This window comes from Schistocerca nitens, chromosome 1 (assembly GCF_023898315.1).
Source record: "Schistocerca nitens isolate TAMUIC-IGC-003100 chromosome 1, iqSchNite1.1, whole genome shotgun sequence".
Lineage (NCBI taxonomy): Eukaryota > Metazoa > Arthropoda > Insecta > Orthoptera > Acrididae > Schistocerca > Schistocerca nitens.
Window position 1 is genome coordinate 894,647,386 of NC_064614.1, and position 15,584 is coordinate 894,662,969.

Sequence of the window (15,584 nt, forward strand, 5' to 3'; positions counted from 1 at the left end):
GGGGGTTGGTAGAAGGGGCCAATTATTATTTTGGTACGGCTGTTGAATATAACCTCTACCCATAGTAATTCACCGGAACTATCTAATTCAACATCACTACAAGATAAACTACTACCAACAGACACACACCACCACCTACTTTATTTAATCTATACTTTCTGAACACGGTTTGCGCCTTTGTAAAATTTTCAGCAGAATTTATTTCCGGCTTTAGCCAGCTTTCTGTTCCTATAACAATTTCACCTTCAGTGTTTTCTATCAGCGCTTGAAGCTTTGGTACTTTTCCAACACAGCTACGACAATTTACAACTACAATACTGACTGTTGCTTGGTTGATTTTCGTTGTATCTTTACCCTGTACCCTTTGAGACTGGAGCCCTTTCTGATCTTTGCTGAAACTGTCTAACCTAAAAAACTGCTTAGTCCACACCACACAGCCCTTCCTACCCATGTAGCTGCCTCCTGTGTGTAGTGGACACCTGACCTATTTAGCGGAACCTGAAACCCCACCACCCTATGGCACAAGTCGAGGAAACTGCAGCCTACATGGTCGCACAACCGTCTGAACCTCTGATTCAGACCCTCCATTCAGCTCTGTACTAAAGGTCCGCAGTCGGTCCTGTTGACGATGCTGCAGATGGTGAGCTCTGCCTTCGTCTCGCTAGCAAGACTGGTAGTCTTCACCAACTCAAATAACCGCCGGAAGCCAGAGAGAATCTCTTCCGATCTATAGCGACACATATCATTAGGGCCGACATGCACCACCACCTGCAGTTGACTGCACCCTGCACCCTGTACCCTTCATGGCATCCAGAAGGACCCTTTCCACATCTTGGATGACTCCCCCCAGTAAGCACACGGAGTGCTCTCTGGCTTTCTTCCTGTTCTTAGCTGCCATATCCCTAAGGGGCTCCTTGACCCGCCTAACATTGGAGCTCCCAGTGACAAGAAATCCCACTCTGCACTTGTGCGGACCTCTCAGGAAGACTGGCCACTGCCACAACAGGCGAAGCCGCCCTTGCTGGCTCAGAAGTACTTTCAGCAGTGGGTAGTACCTCAAACCGGTTATGGAGGCATAAGGGTACAGCCTAGCGGCCAGCACCAACTTTCGCCTTGCGCCCAGAGATTCGCAACCCCACCACGGTTCGCCAGTCACCATCAGGTAAGTGTCGACCAGCAGGGACGTCCGAATCCGAGAGTGCTGTGGCATCAGAGATCCCAGGCAACGCTACAGGTTCCAGAGGTGCCAAAGCGCTCGCCTTGTGTGTCCCAATGTCACCCTGCCCCAGGGCAACAACTTGGAGCCTGTCGACCACGGCCAACACAGCTTCCAGCTGTTTACAGACGGTAGCCAATTCCCCCTGAATCCGTACACAACAGGCACAGTTCCTATCCATCCCTAACAATTTTTTTCCTCTCTTTTATCTCACACGCCGTTCAAAACAAACAGATGACTGACAACTACGCGAATTTACACTATACTGGTACTAAAATGCAATGCTACAACTCTCAAATACTCTAATATAATACGCCCGAAATTTGTGAATTAAACTATGCAGGTACCCAAAAACATGTCAAGAAATTAAGAATTAAACTATAAAACAAATAAGTGAACTAACAGTGTGTCTTGCTGCTGCTTATCCAGCGGCGGCAGGGAGATCACTGGCTGTGACCGACTGACACTGACCGTTCAAAACAAAAACAGATGACTGATGACTTTGCGAATTTACATTATTCAGATACTAAAATGCAATGCTACAACTCTCAAATACTATAATACGCCCAAAATTTGTGAATTAAACTATGCACGTACCCAAAAACCCGCAAAGAAATTCAGAATTAATGTTTGAAACAAATCAGTGAGCTGAGAGTACGACTTGCTGCTGCTTATCCAGCGGTGGCAGGGAGCTCACAGTAGATAATAGTTAAACAGAGGCTAACTCTGCAAGAAATTCAGTATAGAATTTGATAGGTCAGGATGTTGAGCGTTGCTCAGTTTTAATAATTTCAGCTGTTCCTGAGCACCATTAAAACTTACTAGCTGTTTCGTCCATATTTTCAGTGGTACGAGAATTAAAATGAGGAAATATCATTTGTAAAGGAACATTTGAAAATTAAGTTAAGGATTTCTGCTTTTCGTTGCTTCCATCAATTTCAGTTCCTGTTTCATCTGCAAGTATCTGGACACTTAACTCTGGTGCCACTAACAGCCTATGCGTATGACCAGAATGTCCTTTAGAGTTGTGAAAGACCTTTGGAGAGTATTCTGCTGTGGTAATCACTGAAGGCTTCATGTGTTACTCTCTTGACAGGCAAATGCTCTTCATTCAGCATCTCTCTATCATGTCCCTGTGCTGTGTTTTACATCTATTAAGCAGGAAGTCTGTTTCTTCAGGAATTTTTTTTCAGTGATTGTTTACTGTGGAGGTTCTGCCCATCATGAACTGTTGTTATGCATATACAGGGTGATTCACGAAGATATGAAAATATTTTAATATGTTATTCTAAAAGTAAGACTAAAGAAAAAAATTCATATAAACATTGAAATTTAGCAACTTCTCTAATATGAAACCATCACAAAACTGTACAAGGTTAAAGTAAGGCAGGATTTCCATTTATTTTGTTGTTATTGGTCTGGTGAATCTAATAAAACATGTCCCAGACATGTATCGGCAGTAGTTTTCCAGAACATTCGGAGAAACAAAGATTATTGTACAAGTAAATTTGTTTACTTTCCATCAAGAATGTAGGAACATTTATGCATTGTTGGCAACTGTTGGTGAGTTGCTTCTGTTGTTTCCAAACCTTGAAACGAGTTAGTTTTCTGTATTGTTCAGTGAAATAATATAGCAACAACAATGTATTTAAGTGAAACCACATAGTAACAGTTTTAGTTGGTAGATTATTTATGAAATAGAGATGCCTTTCAAATTCATGACAGAGGAATACACCGATATGGTGTTTATTTATGGCCTAATGTGATGGTAATGCTACAGCTGCAGTTAATGAATATCGCGTTTGTAATCCAACTCTGAGGATTCTGAATCCACAAACCATTAGTGGTATTTCAAATGTTACGGGAGACAGGTTCCCTACCTAGCGTTCACAATCAGTACGAGCGCTTGATTTATGAAGATGATGATGAGGATATTGTGGATGCTGTTCACCATAGGCCAGGTACTAGTACATGACGTGTCTCTCAACGATTAGGCATTACACAATCGCCCTAAGGTATGGCGTACGCTGAAGTACAATAATCTGTATCCTTACCATAATAAAAAGTGTATCATTTATATATGGGTGATCCTGCCCTTCACTTGGAATTGTGCAACTGGTTAAATACTAATTAGCAGTTGCACAAATACATTTTATTCACTGATGAAGCACAGATGACTTGAAATGGTATAAACAATTTACATGACGAGCATGTATGGTCCGAAGCAAACCCACATGCAATAGTGCAACTCAATTTCCAACACCGATTTAGCATAAATGTGTGGTGTGGTATAATCAACACACACTTTATTGGACCATTCATTTTCTCAGGACGTCTAACTGGTGAGACGTACTTACAATTCCTTCAAGAAGAAATGCTCTGCTTGCTTGAAGATGTTCCACTTGATTCGCAATTGCAAATGCACCTCCACATTTCACCAATGCCATTACTACAATTAAATGAACATTTTCCCCAGAAATGGATTAGTCGTGGTGTTACGCGTTTGTGGCCACCCAGATCGCCTGATTTAACACCAATGGATTTTTATGTATGGGGATGGATGAAAGACATAGTGTATGAGGACAAAATCAGTACATATGAGGAATTACTTGCTCACATTATGAATGCAATAGGTGAAATTAAGAACAACCCTGTGAAACTGAAACAAGCAACAAAATCTGTTCACACATTTGCGGCTAAATGCATTGAACTCGGTGGAGACATTTTTGAACATTTGTTGTGACTGTATTGTGAAATTTTATGTATACTGTACAACTTCCTTAACATTCAGCTTTGTTTTTTTTCCGGTTTAACATGAATTCATATTTTATTAAATTCACCAGATCAATAAAAATAAAATAAATGGAAGTTGTGATTTACTTTAACCTCGTACAGTTTTACGATGACTTCATATTAGCGAAGTTGCTGAATTTCGCGCAAAATCTTTTATCAGCCGTAATTCCGTAACTAAACATTTGTGGACCTGTGTTTATATGATCTTTTTTCTTTAGTTTTACTTGTAGAATAACATATTAAAATATTTTCATATCTTCTTGAATCACCCAGTATATCTATCCAGTGCAAGGTCAACTCTCTTTTAAACTTTATTCAACAACAGTATAAATGTCTACAGGAAACAAATTAATCCTAACAAAAATATACGTGCACAGATCACTTAATAATGATAAAACAAATGAAACACGCTTCAATGACAGTACTGTAACTGGTACTGCTCTACAGCACTGTTGATTTTCAAGGTTGGCAACCGTATGAATGTAAAGTATGATTTCTGCCAATTTAGCTGTATGGAGTTGGAAACAACCAAGTACTTTAGCATTTCAGCTTGCTTATATTGTCAGCGATACAGATAGCCGTACCGTATGTGTAACCACTATGGAGGGGTATCTGTTGAGACGCCAGACAAACGTGTGGTTCCTGAAGAGGGGCAGCAGCCTTTTCAGTAATTGCAAGGGGCAACAGTCTAGATGATTGACTGATCTGGCCTTGTAACACTAACCAAAATGGCCTTGCTGTGCTGGTACTGCGAACGGCTTACAGCAGGGGGAAACTACAGCCATAATGTTTCTTGAGGGCATGCAGTTTTACTGTATGGTTAAATGATGACGGCGTCCTTTTGGGTAAAATAGTCCGGGGGTAAAATAGTCCCCCATTCAGATCTCCGGGCGGGAACTACTCAAGAGGACGTCGACATCAGGAGAAAGAAAACTGGCGTTCTAGAGATCGGAGCGTGGAATGTCAGATCCCTTAATCGGGCAAGTCGGTTAGAAAATTTAAAAAGGGAAATGGATAGGTTAAAATTAGATATAGTGGGAATCAGTGAAGTTCAGTGGCGGGAGGAACAAGACTTTTGGTCAGGTGACTACAGGGTTATAAATACAAAATCAAATAGGGGTAATGCAGGAGTAGGTTTAATAATGAATAAAAAAATAGGAGTGCGGGTTAGCTACTACAAACAGCATAGTGAACGCATAATTGTGGCCAAGATAGACACAAAGCCCATGCCTACTACGGTAGTACAAGTTTATATGCAAACTAGCTCTGCAGATGACGAAGAAATTGATAAAATGTGTGATGAAATAAAAGAAATTATTCAGATAGTGAAGGGAGGCGAAAATTTAATAGTCATGGGGGCTGGAATTCGACAGTAGGGAAAGGAAGAGAAGGAAACATAGTAGGTGAATATGGATTGGGGGTAAGAAATGAAAGAGGACACCGCCTGGTAGAATTATGCACAGAGCATAACTTAATCATAGCTAACACTTGGTTCAAGAATCATGAAAGAAGGTTGTATACATGGAAGAATTCTGGAGATACTAGAAGGTATCAGAATCTATAATGGTAAGACAGAGATTTAGGAACCAGGTTTTAAATTGTAAGACATTTCCAGGGGCAGATGTGGACTCTGACTACAATCTATTGGTTATGAACTGTAGATTAAAACTGAAGAAACTGCAAAAATGTGGGAATTTAAGGAGATGGGACCCGGATAAACTGACTAAACCAGAGGTTGTAGAGTGTTTCAGGGAGAGCATAAGGGAACAATTGACAGGAATGGAGGAAAGAAATGCAGTAGAAGTAGAATGGGTAGCTTTGAGGGATGAAATAGTGAAGGCAGCAGAGGATCAAGTAGGTAAAAAGACAAGAGCTAGTAGAAATCTGTGGGTAACAGAAGAAATATTGAATTTAATTGATGAAAGGAGAAAATATAAAAATGCAGTAAATGAAGCAGGCAAAAAGGAATACAAACGTCTTAAAAATGAGATCGCCAGGAAGTGCAAAATGGCTAAGCAGAGATGGCTAGAGGACAACACCACCTACTTTCTTATCTCACTAGGGGCAAGATAGATACTGCCTACAGGAAAATTAAAGAGCCCTTTGGAGAAAAGAGAACCACCTGTTTGAATCTCAAGAGCTCAGATGGAAACTCAGTTCTAAGCAAAGAAGGGAAGGCAGAAAGGTGGAAGGAGTGTATAGAGTGTCTATACAAGGGCGTTGTACTTGAGGACAATATTATGAAAGAGGATGTAGATGAAGATGAAATGGGAGATATGATACTGTGTGAAGAGTTTGACAGAGGACTGAAAGACCTAAGTCAAGACAAGGCCCTGGGAGTAGACAACATTCCATTAGAACTACTGACAACCATGGGAGAACCAGTCCTGACAAAACTCTACCATCTGGTGAGCAAGATGTATGAGACAGGCGAAATACCCTCAGACTTCAAGAAGAATATAATAATTCCTATCCCAAAGAAAATAGGTGTTGACAGATGTGAAAATTACTGAACTATCAACTTAATAAGCCACGACTGCAAAATACTAACATGAATTCTTTCCAGACGAATGGAAAAACTGATGGAAGCCGACCTTGGGGAAGGTCAGTTTGGATTCCATAGAAATATTGGAACACGTGAGGCAATACTGACCCTACGACTTATCTTAGAAGATAGATTAAGGAAAAAAACCTACGTTTCTAGCATTTGCAGACTTCGAGAAAGCTTTCGACAATGTTGACTGGAATAATCTCTTTCAAATTCTGCAGGTGGCAGAGGTAAAATACTGGGAGCGAAAGGCTATTTACAATTTGTACAGAAAGCAGATGGCAGTTATAAGAGTCGAGGGGCATGAAAGGGAAGCAGTGGTTGGGAAGGGAGTGAGACAAGGTTGTAACCTGTCCTCGATGTTATTCAATCTGTATATTGAGCAAGCAGTAAAGGAAACAAAAGAAAAAAAATGGAGTAGGAATTAATATCCACGGAGAAGAAAAAAAACTTTGAGGTTCGCCGATGACATTGTAATTATGTCAGAGACAGCAAAGGACTTGGAAGAACAGTTGAACGGAATGGACAGTGTCTTGAAAGGAGGGTATAAGATGAACATCAACAAAAGCAAAACGAGGATAATGGAATGTAGTCAAATTAAGTCGGGTGATGCTGAAGGAATTAGATTAGGAAATGAGACACTTAAAGTAGTAAAGGAGTTTTGCTATTTGGAGAGCAAAATAACTGATGATGGTCGAAGTAGAGAAGATATAAAACGTAGACTGGCAATGGGAAGGAAAGCGTTTCTGAAGAAGAGAAATTTGTTAACATCGAGTATAGATTTAAGTGTAAGGAAGTCGTTTCTGAAAGTATTTGTATGGAGTGTAGCCATGTATGGAAGTGAAATGTGGACGATAAATAGTTTAGACAAGAAGAGAATAGAAGCTGTCGAATTGTGGTTCTACAGAAGAATGCTGAAGATTAGATGGGTAGATCACATAACTAATGAGGAGGTATTGAATAGAATTGGGGAGAAGAGGAGTTTGTGGCACAACTTGACTAGAAGAAGGGATCGGTTGGTAGGACAAGTTCTGAGGCATCAAGGGCTCACCAATTTAGTATTGGAGGGCAGCATGGAGGGGAAAAATCGTAGAGGGAGACCAAGAGATGAATACACTAAGCAGATTCAGAAGAATGTAGGTTGCAATAGGTACTGGGAGACGTAGAAGCTTGCACAGGATAGAGTAGCATGGAGAGCTGCATCAAACCAGTCTCAGGACTGAAGACCACTACAACAACACATTGTTAGTGCTGTATGTACTGCAAACTGTACCAACCAATAATGCATGCAAATTGCAGCTATGACTCCATTGAGAAATGCGAATCTGGGTTCTCCATTCACAGTGCTTAAAGCTGTCAGTATGGTGCTACTTCTGAGTTAACAGTGATTCATGAAGCAGAGCCCACAAATAATTGTGAAGGAGCAAGAAAATTTAGTGTCACAGAAACAAATGTTGGTACATGACACCAGATGAATAAATTAAAGAATACCAATTTTACGTACCAGTCTTTTAGGTGTGTGCAGCAGGGAAGGTTTCATGAATTGGAGCAACAGGCTGCTCAGTACGTGCAACAGAAGCTCAATGGAGATGGTTATTTGAGAAATTATCCAAATGAAGGCTGGAGATGAATTATTTTCCAACTGCATACGTTGTGGAATTCAAAGCAAATACTGGCTGGTGGGTGAGAATAAAGGCAGTGAGGCTTATGTTGTATGTGGAGCAACACTATTCAGAGACTTCCTGCGACATATGACAATACACTACTTGCGCATCAGCATCATGTAATCAATCGAAGAAGATGGCACGTATGTTTGATAGGCCAAATTGTTGGCACTGAGATGGCTATTTATTTTGGTATGTCATCAGGTGTACTGTAAATGAGTCAATTAAAAGTCTTCTTATGAGAAATTCTGTGAATGAAAAGGCCACTATAAAAGTAATGTTAAAAGTGCACTCGCAACTGAAAGGAAGATCCTCCGATATGATTAATGCAGGAAAATCATACCAAACTGAAAACTGTCTGCAGGGCTTATCTTTAGATGTGAAGAAAAGGGATGAAGGCCAAAGGATTTGATGCTACATGTTGAAGGTTGTTTGGAACGGACTCTTTGCTTAATGGAAGGAAAATGTTGGTGCTTTTTTTTTCCAGGGGACACCTCACCCCAGAAGTTAAGAACCTAATATTAAAGAACAGCACAGACCAGGTAATAATTCCTGGCAGTATGACTCACAAATTAAAGTAATTGTTTAAGAAAGGAAGTTAAGATAAAAATTAATGTAAACCATTTCTTTTTACTTATTTCATTTCTTCTTGTATGACATATATGTAGACAGTAAATAAATGGCATATATCTTGGTTCAAATGGCTGAGCACAATGGGACTTAACATCTGCGGTCATCAGTCCCCTAGAACTTAGAACTACTTAAACCTAACTAACCTGACATTACACACATCCATGCCCGAGGCAGGATTTGAACCTACGACCGTAGCGGTCGCGCAGTTCCTGACTGAAGTGCCTAGAACCGCTCAGCCACACCGGCCGGCTGGCATATGTCTTGATTCCTAGAAAAGGATATACAGTAATGTTAACGTTTTTAGGGAGATACTTTGTCAGTAAAACAGTTTGTAATTTTGATTTATCAGGAAATACTAAGAACAAAAATTTCTCGAGGAGCTTATTAAAAAAGGGGGGAGGGGGGAGTCTTACATTCAGGGTTGTCTTACTCGAGTAAATATAAGAACTGTCATTGTAAGTCTGTGTATGAGTACTGTTTACTTTTATTGAAGAAGCTTTTTCTCTTTTCTCCATACTTGTCCAGTACTAGAGAGTGCTTCATTTCTTATGATCTTGATGCGATTTAAAAGTCAGTTTTCTTCTTTGCCTGTGACATAAATAGTGTGATTTAGTTAGCCTTTGTTTCAACACCTCTCTCAAGTAGTACTTCATCAGGTTTTTAAATGTCTTCTTATTTACTTCTTTAGCTTATGAACAGCTTTGAAATTCATTGATGAGGAGTGTCCTCATACAGTTGTAGCTTTCTGTTCTGTGATTAAAGTTAATGTACTGTGCATATTAGTTTTGTGATTAGTTCAGAAATTTAGCTTTTATTTCACGTATATGGTTCATAAAGGAAATATATGGTACATCATACATGTGAGCTAATTGCGTTCTAGCACTGGGATTGCTTTATGTAAAATATTTTTATATTTTGTGTTACAGCATAGCATTGTCTTTTATTATTTTCCAGGGTACAGCTTATTTTGAGCGACTACTTCTAACGCTGGAACAGACTTACAAATTTAGTTTGGATTCATTTCTTGCATCTACCAGTTTATCAACGAAAGGACTTGGTTTCATTGGCTTGGCTTTAATTGCCTCCCAGAAGATTTTCCTATATTTAGGAGACTTAGCTCGATATAAAGAGCAAATTAATGAAACATCAAATTTTGGGAAGTCTAGACAGTGAGTACTGTTGAAACATATTTCATAATTACATTACTGATTTACTATATTACAGTATATATGATTAATGAGCATTATTAAGAATAGATACTGAAGATCTTGTTTTGTTGCAGGTATTATATCCGAGCACACCAAATAAATCCAAAGAATGGCCGCCCATATAACCAGTTAGCTATCTTGGCTGTCTATGCTGTAAGTTAAGAAAATGTTTACTTTTATTGTAGTATTGAGTGAATTTGGCGGACAGCAAAAAATGAAGACTAGATAGAATTAAAATCAGGATGTGTATTTTGTTCTGAGAAATACAGCAGGTGAGAAATTAAAGTAAAGGCAATATCTTTTGAAAAAATTGAATGTAATAGGGAAATGAAGGCCAAAATTATATTACCTATGTTAGCACACCCGCTGTTGTGTAATGCATTTTGCATTACACAGAAAATGTGAGTAATCACTTGATAGTTGCCAATTCTAATCCGTGCTGAGTCTTAATAAATAAGAGAACACACAAACAAGATAATCCAGAGTGTCAATGGTCAAGCAAATCCATAGAACAGCAATCCTAAGCATAGTCCAGCAGAAATGCAGTAAACTGTGGGGTCACCTAAGTTTGGTGTAAGTGAGATTTGAAGAGCCGCGCAGCATCCTGGTGACTGGATTGTCACTTTGTGTTGTCAGCAGTCAGGCCCGTATGACAGCGTGAAGGCACCTCTCACTGGCCGTTGGAAAGTTGTTGGTAGCAGACATCATCAGGGTATTGACCTTGATCGGATTACTTGAGGCATAGGTTATGTAATCCACACCAACACCAATGTACAGCCTTAACAATTGTAAAGAGACCACTAAATTTGGGAATGGAGCTAAAATTATGTAATTAGTGTAATTTTTTTCCCTTAAAAGAGACCACAAAATTTGGGAATGGAGCTAAAATTATGTATTTAGTGTAATTTTTTCCACTTAAATCCCATGTTTTGTGGTCTCTTTCCAAGTGTTAACACATTGAAGCTGACGGACGTACTTAAATACATTCACTATGTTTTAACCAAAAAATCCAACGGACGTACGTCATATTTTCTTCACTTCCGGCTTATTTATTTGTGATTTAAATGCGTGTTTTACGTATGTAAGTAGTGAGACTAATTATTTGCCTTGTCGTAAGTGCATTGTTGATGGATAGCGTGCGCCAGTCTCTTATGAATGGTACCAGTGTTATGTGAACTGCCTGCATGCTCAGAATATTATTGAATGTTGTTTTGTTCTGTGTCAGCTGTCATGTTGTGCTATTGTGTGCATCCTTCCCATGTGTAAAAACATATAAATAGTGAATATGGCTAACAGACATAGCTTGTTAAACTTACAGATTGAAGAACTCTCGAACGATGGCTCAGAACTGGAATAATGACTGGTGTCATTTTGGTGTACTCCCTAAATTACCTCTGTTTGAAGAAATGAGTGGAATTCAGGTTCCTATCGATACATTATCAACAGAACTAGATGGTTTGTTGTAATTTTTTTGATCACAGTGTGTTTCTAAAAGTAAAGTCAGAGACAAATGTATATGCTAGTGATAGTATTTCTGAACTTCGCCGCCAGAACATAATCAGACCAAAATCTTTATGGATGAAATGGAGAGCAGTGAGGATACATGAAGTATATCAATTTTTTGCAGTTGTTTTGTATATATGTGTTGTAAAGAAACCTAAACATAGGGGTTATTGGTCTGAAGACCCTGTGATTGCTTCATCATTTGCTTCTCAGCTAATGTCAGGAGACAGATTTTTTGCCATATTCAGGACGTGAACAATAATGAGCTATGGATACGTAAACAAGAAGTAGGGCATGACCCTCTGCATAAAATAAGATCTATTTGGAACTTTTTCACAGCAAGACGCAGAAAAGTCTTTTAGCCATCATCAAAATCTGACTGTGGTTGAAGCAATATGTCCTTTTCGAGGAAGAATTGGATTCCGTGTTTATATGAAAGACAAACCAGAGAAATATGGGATAAAACTGTCTGTTGTAAGTGATGCTCAAACAGGCTGCATGTGCAATGCTGAAGTTGATATTGGAGGAAAAGGAAATGTTGAAAGTTCTATCAAACCCCTCCTGCTAGGCTATGTTCCTCTTACTTAAAAGAACAAGTGACATATGTGGACAGATTTTATACAAGTTCTGCAGTTCTTGAAGAACTATAGGAAAGAAATACATTGGAAGTAGGAAAGATAAACATGATGTACACATGTTGTCAACACAGCATAAGATGACTGCTTCGCATGTCAGTGTAAAATCCAGAAGTGGATATGTTGAGGTAGTAAAGCCAGATGTTGTACTAGACTATACTTTGTGTAAAACAGGTGTTGACAGAGGAGAACAGGTGATGAGTTACTATCCCTTCCTGCAAAAGACTATAAAATAGTGGAAAAGCTTTACTTCCATATTTTTATGAAGGCAGGTGTGAATGCCAACATTATTCACAATATCAAAATATCAAAAAAGGGTGCATTAGCAAATATTATCCGTAAATTAGCAAAGCAATTTGTTCAAAAAGGAGGAGTGGAACTAAATAGACACATTCAGCATCTGGAGTTGCAAGTGCAAACAGACTCATAGCACGTCATTTTCCTGAGAAACTACCACCAACAGAAAAGAAAACAAACCCAGATAGAAGATGCAAAGTCTTTTGGGAACAAGGGAAACCTGCAGGATACCTAGTGAGGAAAGAGACCAGATACTACTGTAGGCCATGTAACTCAGGCCTGTGTGTCCCCGAGGATTTCATTCCCCAGTGAAGTTCTCTAATTTGTAAAAATGAGAAAAAAAAAGTTTCACAATAAAACACTTCACCTATAAATGAAACATGTAGCATTTCCTGCTGGCTAGTGATTTTAAATCAATAGCCTACAATTCCCTACGACTTATGAAAATTTTGTCCATTCTGGGGAAAAATAAAAATGCTGAAAAACAGTATCTTTACAGTAATATTTACAAATCACTGTATAATTTATTTGTGTTAAACGTATGCATATTCATAAAGAGGAAGGATGGAAGGTTAAGCTGGTATACTGCCAAAAGGGGTAAGTGGATTAGTAAATTTATTAAGAAATTGTAAATTGTAAAAAATTTTCTCAGTATCTGGGTATTAACTGGATTGATGATCCATTAGGCTCCAATGTGTTGAGGTTAGATGATGATGAGCATTTAATGATGAGGCTTTAACCTTGAAACTAGTTTTGACAAAATAAATAAAGTAGTTATCAACTGCAGCTGCAAAAGATTTATTTCCTGAAACGTCCAAGAGATTGCACATTTCTCAGCTTATTTAAACTGGCATGAGGATTTAAATTACAAAAGCTCAGGGCACAAAAATGAAATTTGATATTGATCTCAAATAATGGCGCATACATGACAGAATGTGTTTCTGTTTCTCATTCCACAATGTGTTTGTAACCTGTGATGAGTTGAGATGCAAACACATCTCCAACATCAAGACTTCCGCGATAAAGAGGTAATCAAATGCAGGAAAAGTAGAAACAATGGCTTCTGCTACTTTTATTAACTTTATCAAATGCAGTAATATTTTCTAAAACAAGATTCATCTAAATAGCTCCAGATAATGGTTGAATCAAGTAGAAGACATATCTTTGCATTAGAATAGTGTGCAAGTAAGTGAAGCATTCTGTGCAGGCATTCTCAGTCTCCATGGCTGTGGCTGAGTGTTCACATGTGAAATTATGTAAGCAATTTAATGTCATGAGGTCCAAAAACGAGAAGCAGTCAAAAACTCTGAGCTGTGTGAAATCATTCGTTGTTAGGAAAACACTCTCTTCGGTGTCCGCTCCGGCTACTACAAACACTTCTGTTAACACCATCTAACACTCTTTATAATAGAGACTGATCAGAATGTGATGGCGCAATGTTACAATGACTCTCCACTGGAGGCGGGAGTAAGTCTTCTCTTGCGACAGTGGCCAAAAACAGAAGTGCTGCTCTTGTCCTAAGCAGCCACTTATCGAGCAGCAGCGTGGCAGTGGCTCCTCACAACTGGCGGGGGCGTGGCTGTTTTCTCTTTCTGATTGCAATGCTGTGGAGACACACATCATCTTTGCAGTGGTTAATTGCTGGAGCACTGATATTGTTGGTTGACGACACCGCAGTTTCAGCACTAGAGTGGAAACCTGGTCTTAGATGGATGTACCTGTATAACAAATTGTTATTGGTTAGAGCTTCACCTTTCAAATGAACATACTTCGCCTCTAATAAACGGTGCACTACTGCTTTTGTATAAAGTGCAGTAGTGTCCCACCTTGAGAGAAATGTCACAAGTAGCAACAAAAAGAACACACTTGGAAGCGATTTTCAATCATGACAGAAATGAGATAAAATTTTAATATCAAATTGAATAAACAAAATTTCATGTGGCAATTTCTAGGAACCTATCTTAATCAAGGCAGCCACATAAACAACAAATGTGGAGGTAAAATCAAATGAAGCCCAGGATGGAAGCCCATGATGGAATAACAGTAATATGGAAGCTGTTTGGCAAAATAAAACAACAGAAACCTACAGTAGGCACATCAAAAAAGATAGATTGCAACTTACCATTAAGTTGCAGGCAGGCACAACTAAAAGACACTTTTGGCCACTGCCTCAGTCACCAAAAAAGAGAAACACATACCAGTCAGATACACAAGCAAACACACCTCATGCATACTTGATCTTTAACTCCAGCCTCATGGTGTGTGTTTCTCTTTTACTGATGATGACTGCAGCTGAAAGCTTTATGTAAGTGTATTTTAATTGTACGTGTCTGCAACTTAGTGTCTCTTCTTTATGGTAAGTAGTAATCCATCTTTTTCGTAAATTGTTAATATATGGAAAGGATGGATTGCTCCTCACTACATGGAGGAGGCATTGAGTTGCAGGCAGGCCTCCAAGAACCACCTCACCCTCACCACTCCTCGCAGTCCTACCTCCTATATGCTTCCCAAAGTTTGTTAACCCATCCAGATAGGTCATCCCAGACCGGTGTACCGCAGAAAAAATCTCTGCCCTTGTGGAGAAACATGTCCGCCCTATTACGCGGGTCATTACATGCCAAGTGGTCTAGAGGTTTCCGCATGACCGTCATGGATTTGGATGAAATTGTGTATGAACAGTGGAACATGTTCCCAGTGAACATTGGTATAGCTTCATGATAATTCAGTACTTGCAAATGTATAGTCATTTGTTTGACCCCATAGCACAGGACCCATGAGTTTTTGGCAACTTTGAGGTAGATCTCTGGCAATATATTTGTGAAAGAAACAAAACTAGGTCATCTTGTACCACTTTCTGTGCTTTCTTACATGAAATGATGATGATGATGATGATGATGATGATAATAATATTATTTGCTGAGTGATTTGCATATGCATAATTTGAAGCAAAGCAAGCGGAAAAAATAGATGCTCCAAAAAATGTGAAATTTTGCTTTTTACATCTCTGGAAGTAATTACAGGATAAACTTTAAACTTTTCACATAATAACTTACCAATACAAGGTCTTAGAATATAAAATTTAATTCT

At 38.9% G+C, this 15,584-nt stretch overlaps 1 protein-coding gene across 1 annotated transcript in view; it reads left to right on the forward strand.

Moving 5' to 3' along the window:
• Positions 1-15,584, forward strand: part of LOC126192144 (telomerase-binding protein EST1A) — a 340,857-nt gene that overhangs the window by 134,470 nt on the left and 190,803 nt on the right. The window contains exons 9-10 of the mRNA XM_049932583.1: positions 9,809-10,023; positions 10,137-10,215. Coding sequence (XP_049788540.1) covers positions 9,809-10,023; positions 10,137-10,215 — 294 coding nt within the window. The remainder of the gene's footprint in view (positions 1-9,808; positions 10,024-10,136; positions 10,216-15,584) is intronic.